Source organism: Mauremys reevesii, linkage group 2 (genome assembly GCF_016161935.1).
Source record: "Mauremys reevesii isolate NIE-2019 linkage group 2, ASM1616193v1, whole genome shotgun sequence".
NCBI lineage: Eukaryota > Metazoa > Chordata > Testudines > Geoemydidae > Mauremys > Mauremys reevesii.
Window position 1 is genome coordinate 4,987,251 of NC_052624.1, and position 23,097 is coordinate 5,010,347.

The 23,097-nt window shown below is 48.9% G+C and overlaps 2 protein-coding genes across 6 annotated transcripts in view; one reads left to right on the forward strand and one right to left on the reverse strand.

Moving 5' to 3' along the window:
• KIF9 (kinesin family member 9) overlaps window positions 1-17,825 on the forward strand; it is a 36,869-nt gene extending 19,044 nt beyond the window's left edge. For all 5 annotated transcript variants that reach the window (XM_039524065.1, XM_039524066.1, XM_039524063.1 and 2 more), the window contains 7 exons: window positions 144-274; window positions 2,244-2,441; window positions 4,062-4,270; window positions 9,796-9,975; window positions 11,666-11,781; window positions 15,775-15,879; window positions 17,593-17,825. In XM_039524065.1, coding sequence (XP_039379999.1) covers window positions 144-274; window positions 2,244-2,441; window positions 4,062-4,270; window positions 9,796-9,975; window positions 11,666-11,781; window positions 15,775-15,879; window positions 17,593-17,700 — 1,047 coding nt within the window. In that variant the 3' untranslated portion in view covers window positions 17,701-17,825. The remainder of the gene's footprint in view (window positions 1-143; window positions 275-2,243; window positions 2,442-4,061; window positions 4,271-9,795; window positions 9,976-11,665; window positions 11,782-15,774; window positions 15,880-17,592) is intronic.
• A 2,895-nt stretch (window positions 17,826-20,720) lies between these two features.
• LOC120399493 (tubulin delta chain-like) overlaps window positions 20,721-23,097 on the reverse strand; it is a 32,231-nt gene continuing 29,854 nt past the window's right edge. Inside the window, exon 10 of the mRNA XM_039527775.1 lies at window positions 20,721-21,238. Coding sequence (XP_039383709.1) covers window positions 21,006-21,238 — 233 coding nt within the window. The 3' untranslated portion in view covers window positions 20,721-21,005. The remainder of the gene's footprint in view (window positions 21,239-23,097) is intronic.

The window sequence follows — 23,097 nt, forward strand, 5'->3', positions numbered from 1 at the left end:
AAGATGATTTTTTCCACCAAGATGCCATGAGGTGAATCTGGATTTAGATTAAGGAATTGGAGCAGAGTATTTAGTTCTCACAAGCTGGACATCGGCAGGGCTAATACTTCTGTATTCACATCTTCAGCCCCCTTTGTTTTCAGGCAGGCCTGGTTGATGCAGAGGGCCATCTAGTGGGGGAAGTGGATGGACAGGGCTTCGGGATTGGAGTTGTTCCTTTATCCAAACCCGGCGGGAAGAAAGTTAAAGCCAAGAAAGCCAAAGAGCAGCTTAGGTGAGTTGACATGTAAAACAGCTGTTCCCTCTCCTTTAGTCAGGTGTCTTTCTCCACTCATGAAAATCTTCCCTATGGCAGTGACATAACCAGGGATTTATGGGCTGCTTTACACCTACAGGGGTGAGTAGCTACCCAAGGGAGAAGGCTGTGGAGAAACAGCCCCAATAGCCCTCGTGATATTCTGTGTTTGTTTCAATGAGGAGGTCCTGGCCTACTAGGATTGGTGTTGATACATGGTTGTGGCCTGATCACAAAGATGATGGGCAGCGGGTGAAGCTTCCCCCTGGGGAGGCTAGACCCTGCCCCACCTCTTCTGGCCAAGGCTGTGTCCCCACTTGCTGCTCTCAGCCCCTCCCCACAATGGCCCTGGCCAGGGTGGGTGCGAAGGGGGCTGAGAGCTCCACCCTGGCCGGAGCTCCAAGCCCTGAGCCTCTTCCCCATTCCGCCCCTTCTGCCCACGGCCCCACCATAATCCGACCCCATTCCGCCCCTTCCCCCCCAGGCCCTGCCCCCATTCCACCCAGGCCCTGCCCCCACTCGCTCCTTAACTCAAGCTGCCCGAAGACCGGAAAAGCTCTGTGCCCCTGCCACGGCCCCAGGGCCACAACAGGGAGGGAGGGCGCCTCTTGCCCTGTGGCTGTGGCAGGAGATTTTTCTGGGGGCCTCAAATCCACTGCTGCCCCACTGGCGGCATGAGATTTGGGCCTCCATTACGTACCGCCCATGACAAAGACCAAACCTGCCCCTCAGAATGCGTCTTTGCACAGTCTGCGTCAGACTCAAATCCGTTTGGTTTTGTGGAAGTCTGGTATGTGCAGGATTTACTGCAAATGACTACTCATGTTTATTACAAGTGGCACCTAAGACAAACCAAGAATGGGGCCCCATTGTGCTAGGTGCTGTACGGACTCAGAGTAGTAGATAGTCCCTCCCCCAGGCAGGCACAGGATGGGGAAGGGATAGAACACACCAGCAGAGTGACCAATGTGATGGCAGCACATGGCATGTTAGTGCCATGGTTTTGTTGTTGGGTGGGTTTAGTTAGAAGGTGATCAGCAAAATGGGAAGGGGGGTGAGAGGGACAGGGGAGGGGAAGCAGAGAGTAAGAGGAGCAGATGTGGAGTGAACCTGAGCTAAAGAGACTAGAGGGAGGGTTGGTGCAAACAGCCCATCAGCACAGGGCAGAGAAAGTCCAGTCAGAACAGTAAAACGTTCTCTGAATGTCCAGAGGCCCCTGTTCTAGCTGCTTCTGCTCCTGCTGGCTGGAGTCTCTGGCTGGTTTCTCCTTGCAGTTGTTCCCCAAGACCGCATGGGGGAAGGAGGCACCACTTCAGTCCTAGTACCCCTGAGTGGGGGGCATCTCCCCTGCACGTTTCTGGGTGCAGGAGGGGTGCTGGGGTGTGCTGCCCCAGAGTGCTTCTCCACACTAACATGCAGCTTCCATTGTCCTCTCTTTCATCTCACACTGGGTGTCCCTTGCTGAACAAACTCACGGAGGCCAGTTTAAGGAGACTCTTCACTCGTCTTCCTTTAACTGGACTGGGGGCTAAGCCGGGTCTTCTGGACTCTGCTACAGGGCTCCCTTGAGGGTGGATGGGGGTCCACTGCCTGCTGCTTGCTCCAAGCAGACACTTGTATATTCAGTCTCTTAATGTGCCCTAGCCAGGTCCGTGTAACCTGTGCATGCGAATGGACTTCTCGGGAACCTTCACAATAATTTGATCCTGCGTGTGCTGCTATTCCTACAGATTTTATATTCAGAGAGGTCCCTCTAGGTTTGCAAGTAGGGAGCTGTGACAATAGAGACAATGGCTCCTGCCCCACTGAAGTTGGCAGAACTTTCACTGCTAACTTCAGAGGAGAAGGCTCAGACCTCCAGTTCTTGAATCAGAACTGGTTTCTGCAGTGTAGTTTTAGTATCAGTGTTTTGTCATATGCCGGAAATTAACCATCTCTTTCCTCTTAGCCCCACTACCAGGAAGGAAGGATTAGGAAGCCCTGTTTCGGGGAAAGATCTGGATTCTATTTCCCCATCAAGGAGTCAGCTGGTAAGTTCCGCAAAGGATTTGGATGTGAAGGAGGGACTACTACGGGAGCAGGATGCAGCTAGTATTGAAACACATCGCTCGGAGTCAGTGCCCAAGGAGGAGTCCCACCGACCGAGGTAACCTTTCACCTTAATGAGGCACTTTCCATTTGCAAAGCTAAACAGTCGGGGTCATCCAGGTTGCAAAGCCAGACAGAGTGCCCAGTCGCTGAGCTGGGTCTGAGGAGGCTCGGTCTGTGATGGGGGCTGCGGGGACAGGGCCAAGGCTGAGGAAATAGTTCCATTTAGCAAAAGGGATGCGTAGTGTTAGCTGTCCTCACTCCATGGTATTTTGGCCTAGGTTTCCTGCTCTTACACCTTGCTGTTTGCAGTGGTACTGTAATGCGGCACCATGCACATACATGGGGAGTGGCTCGTGTGTGCATTTCAGTGCAGTAATACATCAGTGTGGTGTGTCTCCTGATTTTGGTTCTCTTGGATTTGGCATTCCCGTCACTTGCCACCTGGGGATTGACATTGCATCCCTGCTTTGGATCCAGCTCCCACTAGCTTCAAAGTGAGCTGCAGGATAAATTCCAGCCATTGCACCCAGCATCCACCCTGTTTCTGCTCTCTGCTGTCGAAAACACGTCCCTGCTGCCAGCAAAGGAAGCAGTCCCCTTAGACATGTTTTTCAGTAAGCAGTAGCAGCCCTAACATTTTGTTCTGAACTACTAAAATGTGACCATTGCTCAGTAACAGAGCTGATGCTGCTTTGGGGCTTTAGATTCGCAAACGCTTAACACACATTAACTAATTAAGCCTCACATCCCCCTTGTGAGGTAAGGCTGTATTATCACCATTCTCATGGTGGGGATATGAAAGCATCTGTCTAGCTTTGTCGCAGTTTCTAGGGGATCAATACAGGGTAGGCTCCTTTAAGGTAAGAGATGAATAACTTGCCCGTGTCAGAAGAGTTCTCTGAAGGTGAACCATTATTTCTATGGATTCACACTCCTCACCCCTCTTGTAGGTTCGCCCAAGGGCGTGGCTCCCTAGGGGAGACCGTGGGAGGTTAACCTAAGATGTAGATCCATAGAAAATACCAGCACCATCTTAGATCTTTGCTGACCACTTTCTGGTTCTCCTCCCCTGGGTTCCCAGACTGGCCTCAGAGGCAACAAGACTCAGAAGTTTGGATCCATAAGATCCAACGTTCTGGGATGATTCAACTGAGACAGCTGCTAGGGAACTTTGCTTCTGCGTAAGTAACTCTTCCTTCTTGGTGTGGTCGGGCTTGTCTCCACTTAAAAGGCTGTGCCTTTGCAGCTGCACCGCTGCAGTGTGTCAGTGAAGACGCTATGTGTGCCAATGGGAGGGCTTCTCCCGTCAGCGCAGGTACGCCACCTTTGCAAGAGGCGGTAGCTATTCGACAGGAGAGGCTCTCACACTGACATAGCGCCGTCTCCACTGGGAGTTAGGTGGGTGTAACTGCAGCGCTCAAGGGTGCGGAAGAGCGATGGAGTCATACCAGCATAAATTGCTAGTATAGACCAAGCCATCCCGGGAGAGAAGGAGGCCTGAAGGTTAGCACAGTGAGAGCACCGTGAGGCTGCAAGTGTCGATAGGTTCTGAAAGTGCCCCATGAGGTGTAATTTGCAGACACTGATTATCAGTCCACTCAGGTGCAATAAGTAAACCTGAAGCTGAAGCAACTGACCCTTCCTGTATTTTCTCTTTCTCTGAACCCTGGCGCAGTTCCCCTCCCTCTAAGCTGGTGGCATTTGAGGAGTTTAAAAACGAGCGAGGAAGTGAGATCAACCGGATCTTTAAGGAGAACAAAGCCATCCTCAGCGACAGGAAGAAGAAAGCGAGCGAGATCACCCACAGACTGAATCTAATAAAACAGGAGATGGACATCACCAAACAGGCCCTCGGGGCCCAGAAGAAGGAGAGGGAGGAGCAGGGTAAGTGGCACACAGAATGGATCGGACAACACAGAGCTGAGCAGGGAGAAGGGAGAGCTTGTTTCATTTCTCTGAGCTGTAACTGTTGGAACACGTTGCAGGACACCACTGCTGTGCCACAGGCTGGAGTGGCAGCCAGAGGGGTCTGAGCTGTACCTCTGCAACCTGACCTTGGGTTCAGCAGCCAAATCCACTGCCTCATCCCCTTGCACTTCAGCCACACGGAGCCCAGTCACTCAGGCTTTCTGCAGCCGAAGTGAGTTTCAGCCAGACTGAACACAACGATATAGGGTCTAATTCTCCACATGGACATCAGCGGAGTTATGCTGGCATAAAATCGGTGTAATGAAATGGAGAATTAGCCCAATTCACTGTAAAACCCATTAGATGCAGGGTAGACATCATTCTATTTGATTTGATGGGTCTGGCTCAGTCCCTGACATATGAAACACCACGCTCCCTGTTTGCGTGAGAATGCCTCAAGCATAAAACTCTCCAAAACAAAACAAAACAAATGGAAAGAAGACTCGAAACGGCACCAAATTCTAAGAAGTGTCAATTCTTTCAGGCCCTGATCCTGCAGCTTCTTGCTCGTATGTGTACTGCTACACCTGCACGCTGTCATGCAGGTTCCTAGAGTCAGAGATTCTAAGTCCAGAAGAGACGACTGTGGTCATCTAGTCTGACCTCCTGTATAATACAGGCCAGAGAACGTCCCCAAAACAATTCCTGGAGCAGAGCTTTTAGAAAAACATCCAATTTTGATTTAAAAATGGTCAGTGATGGAGAATCCACTATGACCCTTGGTAAATTGTTCCAACAGTTAATTACTCTCGTCATTAAAAATTTACACCTTATTTCCAGTCTCAGTTTGTCTAGCTTCAGCTTCCAGCCATTGGATCATTGGACCTCTCTCTGCTAGATTGAAGAGCTCATTATTAAGTATTAGTTTCCCATGTAGCTACTGACAGACTAATCAAGTCAGCCCTTAACCTTCTCTTTGTTGAGCTAACTAGATTTAACTCCTTGAGTCTATCACTATCAGGCATGTTTTCTAATCCTTTCATCATTCTCATGGCTCTTCTCTGAACCCCTTGAATTTATCATCATCCTTCTTGAATTTTGAGCACCAGAACTGGACACAGGATTCCACCAGCAATCACACCACTGATTTTTGCCCAATCATTATAGCAACTTTTTTACCAGGAGCATCTTCATGTAGGGTCCAGTTCTGCAAGTGCTGAGCTTTCTTAGCTAGCTAATGAGCAGACTCTGCTCCTGTTGAAGTCAGAATGAAATGAGGGTGTTTAGCACCTCCTAAGATCCGTTCCTTAGTTTAGTGACTTGGGTCTTTACTCTTGTATTTCGTATCTACAAACTGGTGGGTTTATTCTGGAAGCTGGAAATCACTAAAGTAACATGATCAGAGGCAAACATTAGAGACACAACTGCAAACTCTCCTGATGCAAAGGTGTGACAGTGCTGCCCATGGGAACCAGCTGAGGTCACTCAATTAGGGTGAACTGCAAACAGAATGGGGAAGATAAACCCCAGAAGCTGGTGGTTATTCCAATACTTAGATTTACCAAGCCAGCACAGAACAGCTTCTGCAGTACCTCACTGGTTACTTAGAAGTTCAAACACAGCAGTTCCCTTAAAGTGCCAGCCTCAGGCCTCCGTCCAGACACACATGTAAGATATGATGATGATTACTGAAAATCTTCTCTCATTATGTAAAGAAAAGGTTCTTCCAATCCCAAAGGATCAGCCACATACCCAGTCCAATTATAACTTAGATCTTACCCAAAATACGCGCTTATGGTCAGTTCTTATTAACTAAGCTAAAATTTATAAAGAAAGGAGAGAGAGAGAGAGAGTTGGTTAAAAGATTAATATACAGACAGACTTGAATTCAATTCTTGAGGTTCAGATACATAGCAGAGATGAGCCTGTAGTTACCAAAAGTTCTTTTAGAAATAGTCCATAGGTTATAGTCCAGTGTCCATATTCAGGGTGGCTCCAGTCAGTGACTGGGGATCTCAATCCTTATGGCTTAAGGTTTCCCTCTCTTGAAACCCAAAGCAGATCTGAGATCAAGTAGGATCGTGTCCCAGGGTTCTTATTCATTTCCAGCAGCCTTTCGGCCTGAGAGAACAATAGGCTTAACTCTCCTTCCAAACACCCTGGCAATTAGCACAGGGTAATTTATCCATTAAATAGTTCAGATACAGGTTACCACAACCTTCAAAGAGACATATAGACAATAATACTATTTTACTCAAGTATCATCACAAATGTTAATATTCCTTTTTTGATCTTTAAATTAAAGTTATAGCAATAGACAAGACTTGTTTGCTTACATCACAAGACCTGAGCAAACATCTACCCTTGAGATCTCTAACAATGCAGACTTGCATTTCAAAGCTCTATTCATTTACATATCTTCTTAACCAGTCCTTAAGGTTCACCCATGGGTCAGGTCACTCTGTGAGTTAATTAACTCTTTCTGGCCCTATCACCTTCCAATGAAATATTATATTACACTCATAACGTCACAAAAGGCAAGACTGCAAGAATAGTAAGAGGCCAATATGGCTCCATCAGGAGCTCTTTAATGACCTGACAATCAAAAAGGAATCCCACAAAAAGTGGAAACATGGACAAATTGGTAAGGAGGAGCACAGAAGAACAGCACAAACATGTAGGGGGGAAGTCAGAAAGGCTAAGTTACAAATGAGTTACACCTAGCAAGGAACATAAAAGGAAATAAGTTATTTAAATACATTAGGAGGAAGAGAAAGAGGAAGGAAAGTGCAGGTCCACTACTTAGCAGGGAAGGAAAACTAATAACTGATGATATCAAGAAACCTGAGGTGTTTAATGTCTATTTTGCTTCTGTTTTTACTAAAAAGGTTAATGGGACCAGATACTCAACACAATATAAACAAGGGGGAAGGAACACAAGCCAAAATAGGAAAAGAAAAGGTTAAAGAATATTTAGATCAGTTAGATGTGTTCAGGTCAGCAGTGCCTGATGAAATTCATCCTAGGGTACTTAAGGAAGTAGCTGAAGCAGTCTCGGAACCATCTTTGGGAACCCCTGGAGGACAGGTGAGGTCCCAGAGGGCTGGAGAAGGGCAAACCTAGTACAGTAAAAGCTGTGTTATCCGGCACTTTGTCAAGCTCTATTAACCAGCATTTCTGATCTCTCCCAATACAAATCTTCAGTCTAGTAACTGGGACTAGTATACTGCCCAGGAGGTTATGCAATTGCCTATTCTGTACTCTACTTTTATACAAAAGAGGAAGAAGACAAGCAAACAAGCTGATATCAAGGATTTATTCAAAAAAGCAGCTTCCAAGGGGTGTCATTGGGCTGAATCTGTAATGACCCTATCTCCTATACCATCTACATCTACAATAATTGCTGTTGATAATGATGACCCTGAGGCACTGCAAGATCCTCAAGTGCCTTCTGAATCATCAAAGAAAGATTAAAGTATGTTCAGTATAGTTTTAGTGTTACGTGTATTTTTAGTCATCTGGGTGTATCTGTAAACTATTTTGTACTTTATTCATGTTATTGTGTTCTAATTCTTTGAAAATTGGTTCCATTGGTAAGTATAACCAGTATTTTTGATTAACCGGCACCCCCCATTTCCCCAACATGCCAGATAACAAAGCTTTTACTGTATCTAGCTTTAAAAAGGGGAACAAATTGGACCCAGACAATTATGGACCGACCAGTCAGCCTAACTTTGATACCTGGAAAGATCCTGGAATAAATTAAACAGTCAGTTTGTAAGCACCTAGAGGATGATCGAGTTATAAGGAGTAGCCAGCATGGATTTGTCAAGAACAAATCATGCCAAGCCAACCTAATTTCCTTCTTTGACAGGGTTACTGGCCTAGTGGTTGGGGGGAAAGCAGTAGACACGATGTGTATTTTGATTTTAGTAAGACTTTTGACAGAGTCCCACATGACAGTCTCAAAAGCAAATTAGAGAAATGTGGTCTAGATGAAATTACTAAAAGGTGGGTGCACAACTGGTTGAAAGACCCTACGCAAAGAGTAGTTATCAATGGTTTGCTATCAAACTGGGAGGGCATATCTAGTGGGGTCCCGCAGTGGTCAGTCCTGGGTCTGGTACTATTCAATATTTTCATGAATGACTTTGATAATGGAGTAGAGAGTATACTTATAAAAATTTGAAGATGACACTAAACTGGGAGGGGTTGCAAGCACTTTGGAAGACAGGCTTAGAATTCAAAACAGCCTTGAGAAATCAGACAATTAATCTGAAATCAACAAGATGAAATTCAGTAAAGATAATTGTATGACACTTAGGAAGAAAAAAAATCAAATGGACAGCCAAAATGGGGAATAACTGGTTAGGCAGTAGTACTGCAGAAAAGGATCTGGAGGTTATAGTGGATCACCAAGTGAACATGAGTCAGCAGTGTGATGCAGTTGTGAAAAAGGCTGATCTCATTCTGGGGTGTATTAACAGGAGGGTCGTATGTAAGACACAGGAGGTGATTGTCCTGCTCTGCTCAGCATTGGTGAGGCCTCAGCTGGACCGCTGTGTCTAGTTGTGGGTGCCACACTTTAGGAAAGATGTGGACAAATTGGAAAGAGTCCATAGGAGAGCCACAAAAATGGTAAAAGGTTTAAAAAAAATCCAACCTATGAGGAAAGGTTAAAAAAACTGGGCTTGTTTTTCTGGGGGGGACCTGATAACTGTCTTCAACTATATTAAGGGCTGTTATAAAGAGGGTGGTGATCAATTGTTCTCCATGGCCACTGAAGGTAGGACAAGAAGCAATGGGTTTAATCTGCAGCAAGGGAGATTTAGGTTAGATATTAGGAAAAAAATTCTAACAAGAAAGATAGGTTAAATTCTGGACTAAGCTTCCAAGGGAGGTTGTGGAATCCCCATCATTGGTGGTTTTTAAGAACTGGTTGGACAAACGCCTGTCAGAGATGATCTAGATTTATTTGGTCGTGTCTCAGCTCAGGGGACTGGACTTGATGACCTCTCGAGGTCCCTTCCAACCGGACATTTCTAGGATTCTATGGAACTATGAGCAAGGAGAGGTTTTCAATGTGGGAAGTAGCTGGATGCTAACGGTCTCTGGGGGGTGACCAGTTTATCGCCAATGTTTTGCCTTAACAGGCCAGTCCTGCTCTCAGTGACATCAGTGAGAGTTCTGCAATAGGAACAATGGGTGCAATCCCTAAGTGATACCTTCACACCGTCTGTCTTGCAAGAGTTAGCAAGGCAACCCAATCGGCCCACTCTTAGTCATGTACCTCTTGGATGAGGGAGGTATCATAGAAGATTAGGGTTGGAAGAGAAACTGAGATCTCAGCTAGTTCAGTAACCACTCCATCCCTATGCCATTGGGAGTAGAACAGTATCTGAGGAAATGTCAGTTGTGTGGTCAACCTCCATGTATTATCTCTGTTCTTTGGCACTCCCCTTCCACTCATGAGAACCTGTCACGTCCTTCTCACCTTGCAGGGGAGTATGTGAATGAGGAAGGACAGATCATAATTGACGAGGAGGAATTTTTACTGGTCATGAAACTTAAGGATCTGAAGAAACAGTACAGGTCTGATTTCGATGAACTGCGGGACCTGAAAGCAGAAGTCCAATACTGTCAGCATCTGGTGGATCAGTGCCGCAACAGACTAATCTCAGGTACTCATGTTGCTGGCCAGAGGTTTGGAAATGGCATGCACTTTCGCTGGTGCATTCGATCACACTCAGATCTCTAAGCCCTGCACTGTGCTCACAGAACAGGTGGGCATATATTTAAATGAAATAATTTGTCCCTGAAGAATTGGAAGCCTCTAAAATTCAGGGACCCTTGAGTCCCAGTGACCCTGTAATGTGATTTTGTTAATCACCAGTGCAGCTCATATTCTATAAATGTTACCCAATATACTTAGCTCCTACCGATTCTGTTCCTCCCATGTTAACACAGTTGCTTCTGGATCAGATGCCGAGATGCAACTAGTAATCATTGAATTCAGTGGGGCCAGGATTTCAGCCATCGTTTTGTTTGACACAGAGACTTGTGATGCAAGCACAGCACTGGGCCAAGACTTGAACCAGGTGCTGCAATTTTTGCACCTTTCCGAAGCCTGTAAGAGTTCAGTGCGCCTCAAGTCCCAGTGTTGCAGGATGGGGCCTTGTGTCTGCGGGCTTTGGCCCGTACATTTTAGCATGCACCTCCTCACTGGTACCCTCCCCACTCAGATGACACTTGTTTCTGGTATGAGTTAACTTGGACAGATATGCAGCACCCCATCCCAGACACCCAGTTTGAGCCTGGTTCTATGCTTGCGACCTGGATTTGACCCAGTATGTCTGATGACATTAGATGTATCAATATCAAAGTCCTCAGGATTTGGAAGCTGCTATGTTTTCTACAAACATGCCAGGCCACAAGCTTGCATCTCTCAGGAGCAGCCCACACGGAACCAAATGCCTTGTGTTACTCAGGTAAGCGCACACAGAGCCAGTTCCTAACTACACGGAAGGCTTTGCCATTGGCTCAAGTGGGATCAGGATTTGGCCCATATTTGGAGCTGCCGATGTGCAAACAATGATGTGACCATTCGTACGAACACACTTGGTGTTTTCACGGAATGCAGAGGTGACTTGTTTGGACCAGGGTATAAAGTCAGTGGCGTTATAGACATGTCAGTAGTGCCTAGGAAAAGCAGGGCTCCGTGTATGGCTTTCTTCATTCTTCCATGCTTTGCAGGACATTCCTGGGGGATTACTGTGCTTCTCAGGGCTTCATTCCCTCGGCTTAGGCCCTAAAGCAGAGCATGCCAGAGGAGCGAGGCTTCAGAGACGTGTGCCAGGGAAATGCATGTTATTAGTAAGAAGAACACAGGTTCCAGCAGCGCTGCTCTGCCTCTTGTGCTTCTCAGTTGCTATTATGGGATGGCAAGGGGCTATGATGCTCATCTAGCCCTGGAGGCGAAGTCCGACCAAAAATGTGCTGACTGCTTGAAATTGCTTCTTCCAAGTTTCCAAATGTCAGATTGAAAACTGTTTTCATCTCCAGCAGTGTAGGAAGAGCGACCTCTAGAGGCCACTCAGATTGTTCTAATCCGCACGTTCCCTATGGCTCTCGCAGGGGGCAGAGACTGTTTAGTGCCTGCTTCCTATTTAAAGGTGGAGGAGTATGACCAGCCCCTAAACAGCATAATTTAGCTGATTGCACCACTCGGGTCACTAACTATGGTACAGATTTAGATTGCTATGGAGGTGCATGTCTAGTCATTGTGCAGCATGCCAGGAAAAATACAAACCTGGCCCCCTTTGTTACCACAGCCCTGGTTATTGTCATCCCCCCACCCCCCTTGTCTTACAGAATTTGAAATCTGGTACAATGAGTCCTTCCTTATCCCTGAGGATGTGCAGGAAGCGATAAAGCCTGGAGGCAACATCAGACCTGGAATGATTCCCATGAACAGAGTCCTATGTCTTGTGAGTTGTGCTGGGGAGTCCTGCTTCCCTCCCTGCTTGACAGCGGTGTGTCATCTGTCGTCACAGGCACTACCAGTGCTGGGGGGAGGAGGGAGGTTTGCAGCTCTGGCCCTTTTGGGGGTCAGTGAGGTGTAGCACTGGAACGCCAGCAAGGGGAAGCAGACGGCAGCTCCTGGCACATGTCTTGTTTCTGTGGTATTGTTTTCTTTTGTTCATGGTCACATGAACAAAACACCTATTGATCCAAGTGCATGACCATCCGCTTGATGTCAACAACCAGGCATGTGGTCAAGAAGGCACAGGGAGTAACTGAGGTGTTGTTTCTAATGTCTATCATCAACTAAATTAAGAACATAAGAACAGCCATACTGGGTCAGACCAAAGGTCCATCTAGCCCAGTATCCTGTCTGCCGACAGTGGCCAGTGCCATGTGCCCCAGAGGGAATGAACAGAACAGGGAATCATCACGTGATCCATCCCCTGTTGCCCATTCCCAGCTTCTGGCAAACAGACACTCAGGACACCATCCCTGCCCAGCCCGGCTAATAGCCATTGATGGACCCGTCCTCCATGAATTTATCCAGTTCTTTTTTGAACCCTGTTAGTGCCTTGGCCTTCACAACATCCTCTGGCAAGGAGTTCCGCAGGTTGACGGTTTGTTGTGTGAAGAAATATTCCCTTTTGTGTGTTTTAAACCTGCTGCCTATTAATTTCATTTGGTGACCCCTAGTTCTTGAATTGTCATGTCTCCACCTATTGGCCACTGCCACTTAGCCAGACCGCTGTAGAGAGATGCAATCCCTGAACTTTTCTCCTGCCTGAGCATGGGCAGTTCTCCTAACGGTTCTCATTCTCCAACCCTTTTCTCATTAGTGTTGCTCTCCTCTGAACGCGCTCTCCAGGCTTCTTCTTCTTCTTTTTTAAATGTGGGATTCAAAACTATAATGCTGTTTGACACTGACCTGGGGCCACCAATCCCGGAGAAGCTCAAAACACTTCTCATTCTATAGCCATACAGAACCACTGAAATGCAGCTACCTCTGGGGTATACCACGACAGCTGAGACCCAAATAGTACTGAGAAGGGTGGAGTTACTTTGTATTACATAGTTGCATTATCCCTGCTTAATCCTGCAGATCCTGACCATAGCAAGGGGATCTGGCAGGTTTACTTTTTTAGAAGAAAAATTGAAAAGGAATTACTTTGCCACCAAATGTTCCCTTATTTGGAATATAAAGCTCAGAGTTAAGCGTTACCTCCCAAACTACTCTAGAAAGACACATTAGAGGGGATAAACACTCAGAGTGAATGCGCCTGTTGAAGTCAATGGCAAAACTCCCATGATGCCAATGGGACTAGATTTCACTGTTCACATACACAAGAAGACACATCAAAAGTAACCCTGTCTAGTTCTAGGACTATTTAGAAGTTGGACCAACCTCATCTCACCTAGTCTTGGTTCACCCAGAAGACAGTCTCTGGGCTTCTTTTCCAACACCTCTTACAGGAGAAAACCAGCTGAGGTCATGCAGCCTAGACTCGGCAGTTCAGACGTCCTGGCTTCTCCTGTGCTGTTTACCAGCTCAGAAAGTCCAGTTCACCAAACACCTCCTTAGAGTATGTTTTCTAGCTCTGGGCTCCCAACTTTGAATCACAACCTTTCCCCACACAGGCTTCCTGAGTGGTTTCCAACCCTGGACTACTTGTCCTCCTGATGAGTCGGGCCCAAAAGGTGCGGAAAATGTGCCTCGCAGCTCCCTCTGACTTTTGATACTGCCGGTTTACATCACAAGGTTGCCCCTGTTAATACAACCCAGTGCAGCAGTTGCTTTGCATTGCGTTATTCTTTTCTATTCAGCAAGCCCCAGCTCTGGCTCTGTGGGAGCACCACCCAGGCCTGTGCCCTTTGGTTTATAGTGGTGTATTTGATCATGTCATCCTACTTTGAAACATTTTGCATTTGTCTGTATTGAATTTTAATGTAATGATTCCATGCCATTGCTCCAGTGCCCTGGAGCACCCCCTTCTGGGCAAGCATGTTTCTGCAGCACTCTACGTGCCTGTGTTTCCCCACAAATTAGGGTTTCCAAATTTGGATTACACCAGGATTATCTGCATTTATGCCAAATCCAAGATTCTTTATTGGTACAGTGTCACCTTTCACTCCCCAAACAGGAGGATTTACCTTGTTCTAAAACCCAGCGTCCACGGACAACAGCAGTCTCTCCTCCTTACAATTCTCCCCACTCACCCATTCTCAGGGCTCGCTCCCTGGAAACCAGCTTCATCCCTAGCTCAGGAGTCAAACAGTCTTTTAATATTATAGGTCCTGCCACCTTTTCCCAGCTGGAGCCCAGGACTCCAGGTACCTCTTACCAGGCCCAAACACTCTCCTTATCCTTCTGCCTGGAAGTGTCAGCGAGCAGCCCCTCATCCCTGCTGCTGTGTCCCTCTTGATAAGGCCGAGGTGCTGGGCAGCTGGTAATCAGTCACAGGTGCACTGGCCTCTCCCACTCCCTTTTAAAGGGCCAGTCACCCTCTGACATTCATACTGTAGATTTAAGCCCATTCTCCACCCAATTTCTGACCCCTCCCATTTTTATATTGTTCATGAACTTGACTTCCACGTTCTCCAAGCCGTTCATGAAAAGACAAAATATATTCCTGAGAGTGATCATTTGAGACCTGACCCCAATGCACTCCCAATCACTGTCAGCTTTGGGTATCCTTCGAACGCACATTTCTCTTCAGTGTCCTCATGCCCTGCGTGCTGGCGTGCTGGACAAGGCGAGTTTCAAAGGTGGGCATTAAAGGAGAGGGCTGTTCGGATAAACGCATCGGTGGGTGTCTGTCCGCCAGCTCCAGTGAGTCAAAGCCCACCAGGCACATGTGGCATTAGACTTTAGACTCTGCAGATTAGTCCTTTTTCTGCTCCAAGATGCCCCACGCCGTTCTTCTGGCCTGCAGCGGAGAACAGCGTGTCCTGGATGTAGCTGGCGATAGAGCGCAGCTGTGAGAAGAGTTGCTCCTTGCCTACACCTGCTGGTGTGGCTGGCCAATAGAGAAATCACAGAACCGCCTGTCAGAGACTAAGGTGCTGATTGGCCGCATGTAAACTGCTCAGGGTTCCTTGTATACCCCAGGCACTGAAAGGGGAAGGGCTCTCATCTCCAGTCCATGTCTTTCTAGCCTCTTATGTGGCCCCCAAGATCATACTATCGGAGTGCAGCATCACAGGAGACTAACTTCCATTCAGGTGAAGGGCCTAGATTGCCCTTCATTGCTGAGAGAATCAACTCTTTCATTTGCAGTCGCAGATACCTCTGCAGCCTCCTGTCTAATCCCTCATTGTTCATATAGGGTTGGCATTATGGGGCGCATTCACCAGCAGAGCGTCCCCTCAGGTCAGGACACAGCATTGCAGGGACTTTTCCCACTCTGTCACATACACCCCCCTTTCGTCAGCTGATCTGTTTCTGCAGTTATCTGCTCTGGGTAATTCAGCCCTCTGGACAGGTCACAGGTAAAGCTCGATCCCATTCCAGGGTAACCGAAGTCTAACTAAAGAATCCAATTAAATGTCCAAACAACGATTCTTCTGCCCCTCTCGGGTTATGTTGCATTTCCCTGCTCTACACCCCTACTCGCAGGCCCTGCACCGTTCCCGAGATGGAGCACGGCCTCCCGGGCATTCTCCCCGGAGGCCCTGCGTCTTAGCAGGTTTCCTCTCCCCTTCTCCCAGGGACATCCCTGATTCTCCCAACCCCGACCTCAGGGCTTCCCTGGGGTTCCGATCACTGGGTCTCTGACTGCGTTTCCTTGAGCCTTTTAGTTCTGGGGCCCAGGTGCTCACCCTGCTAACACCTGACCCCTTAGCCCCACCCCCTCAGGCCGGGATGCAGTTAACTGCTGCACAGATGGGGCTGGCCCTAATCCCTCTCCAAGGGGCCAGTCACCCTGTGACTGCGGGTTCTCGCCTTCTCTTCCTCCCAGGATGAAGATGAGCAGGAGCGGTTTGATCGGCTGCAGGGGGAAGTGCTGCCAGCCTGTCCAGATTCCACCTCTTTCTACAATGCCAAAATGAAGACTGATCAGAAGGTAGCGTGAGTCGGTGCCGGGCTGGTAGTGCAAACCTGTGGCAGGATTTTCTGTTGGGGGTAAAGGATGGGGCATCGGCAATACCCTCTGAAACGGCCCCCGTTCAGTTATCCAGCACAAGGAGCTGTTTGCAGCCCGTTCACCGCTCCCTCTCCCACCCTGGGCGCTGGCGCTTGATGGTCGTATGCTACGGGATGAACTCTGAATTCCCTCCGCTGATGACTCTAAGGGCCAGAGCCTCAGCCAGTGTAAATGGCGGTGACGACAGTGGCACAACACTTATTTACCGCAGCTGAGGATCCGGCTACCGTGGCTTGGTCTCTAGTGCTCTGGCACTGCTATGGGGCAGTCTCATAATAACGAGATGCTCGGCACTTCCCCTCCATGCCTGGCAGGGGCTGGGAGCACCAGGCAGTAGGATGCCCTTGACATGTTACTGTGGACAATGATTCTTGCTGTGACTTTTAACAAAGCCTGGGAAGGGACTCGGGATGTAGCTGTTCTCTGGCTCAATGGGGAAATTCTACATATTCAGCTCTGTGCTGGGGAGCAACTCGGAAACCTGGTGAAAACATGGTGCCTGGTATAATCAGGTGGGGCATATCCTACAGTCAATCACAGAGCAGGCTGGCTTCGGGCCGATGTTCTCACCAGGGCAGCTAAGGCAGTGGGAGCAGAGAACCTGGGCTCCGCGAGCAGATCCACCTGCTTCATATTGTAGCAAACACGCACAATACTAGGTGCTTGAAAATATCACCAGTTATTACACGAGGCACAATTAGCCTGTGGAACTGATTGCCCCAGGATATCACTGAGGCCAAGAGCTTAGCAGGATTCAAAAAGGACTGTATCTGTATGGGTGATTGTCACAGGGTGGCTGGCCACCCCGTGATTGAAACAGGTACAGCTCCCCTGTGCCAGAGCACGTGCTCCCCGCTAGCCAAAAGCAGGAGGTGAGAGCGAGGGGGCGATAAAGGATCAGAGGGAGTTCAGTGAGGGCACAGCTAGAAAGGGAACTGCAGAGTGAAGCTGCAGGGAGTTGGGGCCAGGCACTATAAACTAGCTGAAAGCTTTGTTTTTCCTTTGGGAGAAGGCAAAGGAGGCAGGCCCAGCCCTGCATCTGCTCAGGCAGCAGGAAGGGGCAGTACCTCGGGGAGGAGGGGACATGCCCAGCTTAAGGCAGGGTGGAAGATGGGTTTTTGTGGCTGCGTTTAACAACTTTGTGTTAATACAGAAACCAAGCCCCAAGAAAGGCTGTGATTGGCCGAGAGGCTGTGTAGAGTTTGTTTAAGGAGCCCTGGAGAAGGGGAAATGGGGCAGAGCACGGCAGAGGCAGCCCTGGCCCCACGGGCTGCTTGGGTGTTGGCCACCATGTTACAGTAGTGGCCACATCCAGGCTTACTTAGTAAGGATTCTAAATCAAACACCCCCAAACCGACCTTCAGCTGGGGACTGGTGATCCCATAAGTGCCCACCAGTGGGTTTCTTACCCCTTCTTCTGAATCAAGTGGGACGGGCCGATGTTGGAGATGGGCTATGGACTAGGAGGGGCTCTGGCAGTTCCCATGTTCCTGATGAGGACAACTTTTCCAAATAAGCGTGATGCCGGTGAAAGTAATTTTGTGCCGGCTCCCATAACCATCTCTGCATCTCAACTATAGGCCTAAAGAACCGACACCATTTTAATAACTAGATCTTGTTTTCTGTTATCAGCACAAGTACTTTAGAGCCATGGCTGCCCTCCAGCAAATGCACAAGAAACCTGGACTCATCACAGCTACGGTGAAGAACAAACCCCCAGCGGCGCTCCATGTCGTATAGCAGGTGCAGGCCAGAGCCAGTTGCGTTGTGTTCTATACAAGGAAATGGACAAACTGACCTCAGAAAACTGTCAGCATTGATTTCCACAGGAGACTTCTCAACAAATAAAACTGGGCTCGTGACAAGCTGTTTTGGTTCACTAGAATGAAGGTTAGTGCTAGCTAAGGTAGAGGAGTCATCGGCCAGAGAGGGAGATAAAATACACGTTCATTAGTTGAACTAGGAGAACTTGTTTCCCTGACTCTGAAAAATGCAACGCCTTGGCAGGGCAGGAGTGTGCATGTTACAGGTGAGCTGCAGAGGAAAGAAACCAGAGCTTGTGCCTCTTTGGGACCGGTGAAAAGGCCTGAAGGGTTGTTCTCTTTCTCGTATATTTTAATATTAGAAATACCAGGAGTGGCCAGGCCAGGCCCCTGGTGGGGTGGCCTCCTTTGGAGGACCCAGAGGATTCGGAGCTTCTGAAATGTCAGAATCTTACCCCCCACTCCAGCCCTTTGATGCCAGGTAAAGTGGCCAGAGTGACACAAAGGGGCTCTCAGCATCTGTCTACGCTGCACACTGAGCCCGGGTCTGTGGGAACTGGGCTTATAGTGTTTCCAAGCCCATGTGTGAGCAGCCCGCTGCACTGCAAGCCTGGGGTTACGGTTACTGGACCGGGTCTCCCAGCCGCGCTAACACGTCCGTACTGCGCTACACTGACCTTCTGACTCAGGTCTGCGGCTTGAGATGCATCCACGCTGCATAACGACAGGGCTGGGACCCAAGTCACAGCAGGACTCGGGCTCTGCTAGCAGGGTCCTAGGAGCCGAGTGCCTGCTGACCTGAGTCAGACTCATTTGGGGGGGAGAGGGGGCCTTGAGCTCAAACCTGAGTCAGAGCCCGGAATAAGTGTGCAGTGTAGGCACCCCCTAAAAGCCCTCAATCCAGCCAATGGAGAATCCTTGTGAAAGAACGGAAGAAGGTAGCCACAGGTGGTCCTATGAGGACCCCCTTCCTCTTGATCTTGAGGGCACAATATTAAGGGAGAAGAAAGAGTCAAAACCTAACAACCTAGCACTGCTGGGGCACCTTCAGCTAGTACTAGGCAGGTATCATGTTGGGCCAGGGTTTTAAACAATCTTTTGTCCTTTTGCACAATTGCTTCTTGGTACAGCTGGTTCTAGAGCCTGCTCTCAGCTTAGTGCTAAATACATAAGAACGGCCACACTGGGTCAGACCAAAGGTCCATCGAGCCCAGTGTCCCATCTTCTGACAGTGGCCAGTGCCAGGTGCCCCAGAGGGAATGAACAGAACAGGTAACCATCAAGTGATCCATCCCCCGTCACCCATTCCCAGCTTCTGGCAAACAGAGGCTAGAGACACCCTCCCTGCCCATCCTGGCCAATAGCCCTTGATGGACCTATCCTCCATGAACTTATCTAGTTCCTTTTTGAACCCTGTTATAGTCTTGGCCTTCACAACATCAACTAGCAGAGTCCTTGTAAAACCAGCAGGAGGCACTCTGTCAGGTGCCCCAATGGAAGGGTGAGGGTTGCCCCTGCCTGTCCCCAAACATTGCCTATGCAACATGTCCAAGGCTTTAGCCTGGTTAAGGAACATCTGAGGTCCTGTCTACAGGCCAGATTGCAACCACATTGTAACTGCGTCTCCTGCCTGGCTGTACAAGTGGAGATGAGTCAGGTCTTTACTCATGTGTAGTCTTCTCCCTGAATAAATCTGCTCAGGGTTTTGTTCAGCCCTCTAATTACCTGCTCGATCTCTCTGCTTTGTAACTCTGTCTGTTAAAAGCTTTAGCTGCCTCTCTGGTTTTACAGGGACCAGATTAGAGACCAAAATTTGTTCCCCTTTGTCATGCAGGGTGGCTCCCCCTCTATGGAAGGCAAGCAGGATTTGGCTTTAGCTCAACGCTAAGGAGAAGGATCCACACCTAGATCTCTAAAAGTCTTATGTCACCATCCCAAAGTGAGCGAGATCTTCTGAGGCAAGGCATGTCCGGGTGGTATGTGTATAGGCTTTCTTGGTGGCCTTGCCACATGCCCTCTGTCCTCCAGAAGCAAAGGCATGATTCCTCTATGACTCCCCTTTGCTCCAGGAGCATACCAACTTGCTGCTAATCCAAACTAACTGTAAATTACTACCCCTGTGATGCTGGCTCAGCTGTGCTGGCTGGCCCTGTGCGGGTGGGAGCCTTTCCCCACCCATCTACTCATTGGGTGGGGTTTGTTCACCCCCTTATTCCTCTATACTCCTCTATACTCTATGCTCCACTTAGGAAGGAACAATCAGTTTCACACATACAGAATGGGAAGAGACTGTCTAGGAAGGAGTACGGCAGAAAGGGATCTAGGGGTTATAGTGGACCACAAGCTAAATATGAGTCAACAGTGTGATGCTGTTGCAAAAAAAGCAAACATGATTCTGGGATGCATTAACAGGTGTGTTGTGAGCAAGACACGAGAAATCATTCTTCCGCTCTACTCTGCGCTGGTTAGGCCTCAACTGGAGTATTGTGTCCAGTTCTGGGCACTGCATTTCAAGAAAGATGTGGAGAAACTGGAGAGGGTCCAGAAAAGAGCAACAAGAATGATTAAAGGTCTTGAGAACATGACCTACGAAGGAAGGCTGAAAGAATTGGGTTTGTTCAGTTTGGAAAAGAGAAGACTGAGAGGGGACATGATGGCAGTTTTCAGATATCTAAAAGGGTGTCATCAGGAGGAGAGAGAAAACTTGTTCACCTTAGCCTTGAATGATAGACTAAGAAGCAATGGGCTTAAACTGCAGCAAGGGAGGTTTAGGTTGGACATTAGGAAAAAGTTCCTAACTGTCAGGGTAGTTAAACACTGGAATAAATTGCCTAGGGAGGTTGTGGAATCTCCATCTCTGGAGATATTTAAGAGTAGGTTAGATAAATGTCTATCAGGGATGGTCTAGACAGTATTTGGTCCTGCCATGAGGGCAGGGGACTGGACTCGATGACCTCTCGAGGTCCCTTCCAGTCCTAGAGTCTATGAATCTATCCAAGGTCTGGGTAGCCTGTGCAGGGGCACAAAGGGATCTTGCTCTCCCTATCACCCCTGCATGGGCCATGGACCAAGAGACAGGTGAGCCCAAGGTCTGTTTTGCACACGCGGAGAAGCAAATCTATTTACCTAGTTTGTGTCACAGTATTGATTTAATGCAGCATCCCCCTCAACGCAGAACCACCCCTTTCCCAGAGACCTTGGCACAATGTTTCCTGGATGTTCTCCAGGCTCTCAGGAGGAAGGCTGACAGCCAGCAGCCTGGAAGTGCCACAGCAGACAGTGTTATTCTCCCAGCCGGCTGTAATCATCTGCCACTGAGCAGAGCGTCTCGAAGGCCTGCTGGAAAGCCTCCTCCTCGCAGCCGTATCGCCAGTACCAGTGGAGGTAGGCATTGGTCTTGTACATGGCCTCTGCTCTGGCCACCACCTGCTGCAGGAGTTCCGCTGAGCTGCTGTGGTTGGCGCAGACAGTCAGCGAGTGGCTGTGACATCCGGGCTGCACGATGTTGAGAGAGTCTGGGGGACGGAAAGTCATCTCTTCATCCAGACATATTAACCCTTCCCCAGAGGTCTTCTCCCACCCAGAAAGGGTTAAAAGGGACATATGGCAGCTACCTCATTCCCGGCGGGGGAAAGCCCTCTGCATTCTAAACATCCAGCCTAGCTAAACTAAACTGAGGTTCCGGTCTACCACTGCGCAGGTGTAACGTTGGTCTTGCAGCAAAATGCATAGCGGAGTTATACAAAAGCCTTATTTCTAATAATACGCATATGTGAAATCTTCCAGGGCCTTATCCCACTCCCCTGAAATAAACAGTCACCATGTGACCGTGTACAAGCCACTCCTCTACCTCCCTCTCTTTAAGGCGGGGATCATACTTCCCTCGTTGGAGTGGTGTGATGCTTCATTAACGGGTGTAAAGTAGGGGAGATCCTCCAGTGAAAGCTGCGGGGTAAATTGGCCCTGGAAACACAACTCCACTGGCACCAGCTCAGAGCGGAGGACAATCCGAGAGGAATCTCAGCATGAACACACCAGCGGGTTTAGCCTCTACTCGCCGCTCCTCAACCGCTGTCGGACAAGGGCCTCAAGAAGTGTATTGATTGCGCTGGGCCTGTTTCACACGCTTGGCTAACGTAACAAGGCAAAGGTGTGTGCGGCTTGCCGCTCTCTCCCTTAACCTGGGGTTACTGATCTTTGTGTCTATGAAAAATTATGAATAAAAGGCTAATGACCCTACTTCTGAGTGTGCAACTCCCTGCTGGGCTGGGCTGTTCTTGTGCAGCCCCTAGCACAACGGGCTCCTGGTCCATGACTAGAGGCTATGGTAACACTACTAATAATGAACACACGGATTCAGAGGTTCTGCAGCTGTCGTCCCTGCTGCTGGGTCTGCCTTTGTCCATCGGTTTTTGACAGGCAAACAGCTGGGTCAGAAGGAAGGAGCCTTCCCCCACAAGGGTCACTGCAGCTCCTACCCGTTTCTGCTTTGTTTTGCTGCCTTTTCTCCCTCCTTTCCCATTTTGCCCCAATCTCTTCCCCCTGTCCCCTCTCTCCTTCATTTCTCTCTTCCAATCCCTCCCACAACTGCATTGTTTGGGTGCGAGGGGCCTGTGCACCTTCTAAATGAGGAGGTTTGAGGGATGAGCCAATGAATCTGAGGTCACCTCCCTCCAAATGTGGGAGACTCGACAGTGCTCCCCATGGCTCTGCTCAGCAGGGTCCCAGGACCGGACTAGCGAGGGTGCTGCGGCCAGGACGGGGCTGCCTTACAGTTACCGGAGAGAAGCTCCCACAAAGCCAGCAGCACCACCCAGCTCTGTCAGCCTCTCCCCCCGAGCACCTCACTATGGACTGGACCAAGGATCCGGAGTCCCCACATTCTTAGGGAAGCTACAGAATGAACCAGAGAGCCCAGCTTGCCCCAGCCCTGGGAGAGCTGGAGGGGAGGTGCTGGTGGCACTGCTCTCTGGGTCAGTGATGATCTAATGCTTCAGCACAGTGCTGGGGGCACCAGGCAGCTAGAGACCCCTTCCTGCTGAGCCATAAAACAAGGCCTGAGCCACTCCTGGCTATTAACTCTTTGAGCCCCAAGGACACATGGATTGAGTGGCAGTGAACTGCACAGCGAGACTCCTGAGGCATCTGAGGGCAAGTCTACACTCCAAAGTGAAGTTGACCTAAGCGATGGTGCTGTACAGCCACCTGCAGTAATGAAATCGCTTTTGCATATCCACACTACGCTCCTTGTGTCAGCGGCGCGCGGCCCCACCAGGTAAGGTGACCAGATGTCCCGAGTTTATAGGGACAGTCCTGATTTTTGGGTCTTTTTCTTATATAGACTCCTATTACCCCCCACCCCCGTCCCAATTTT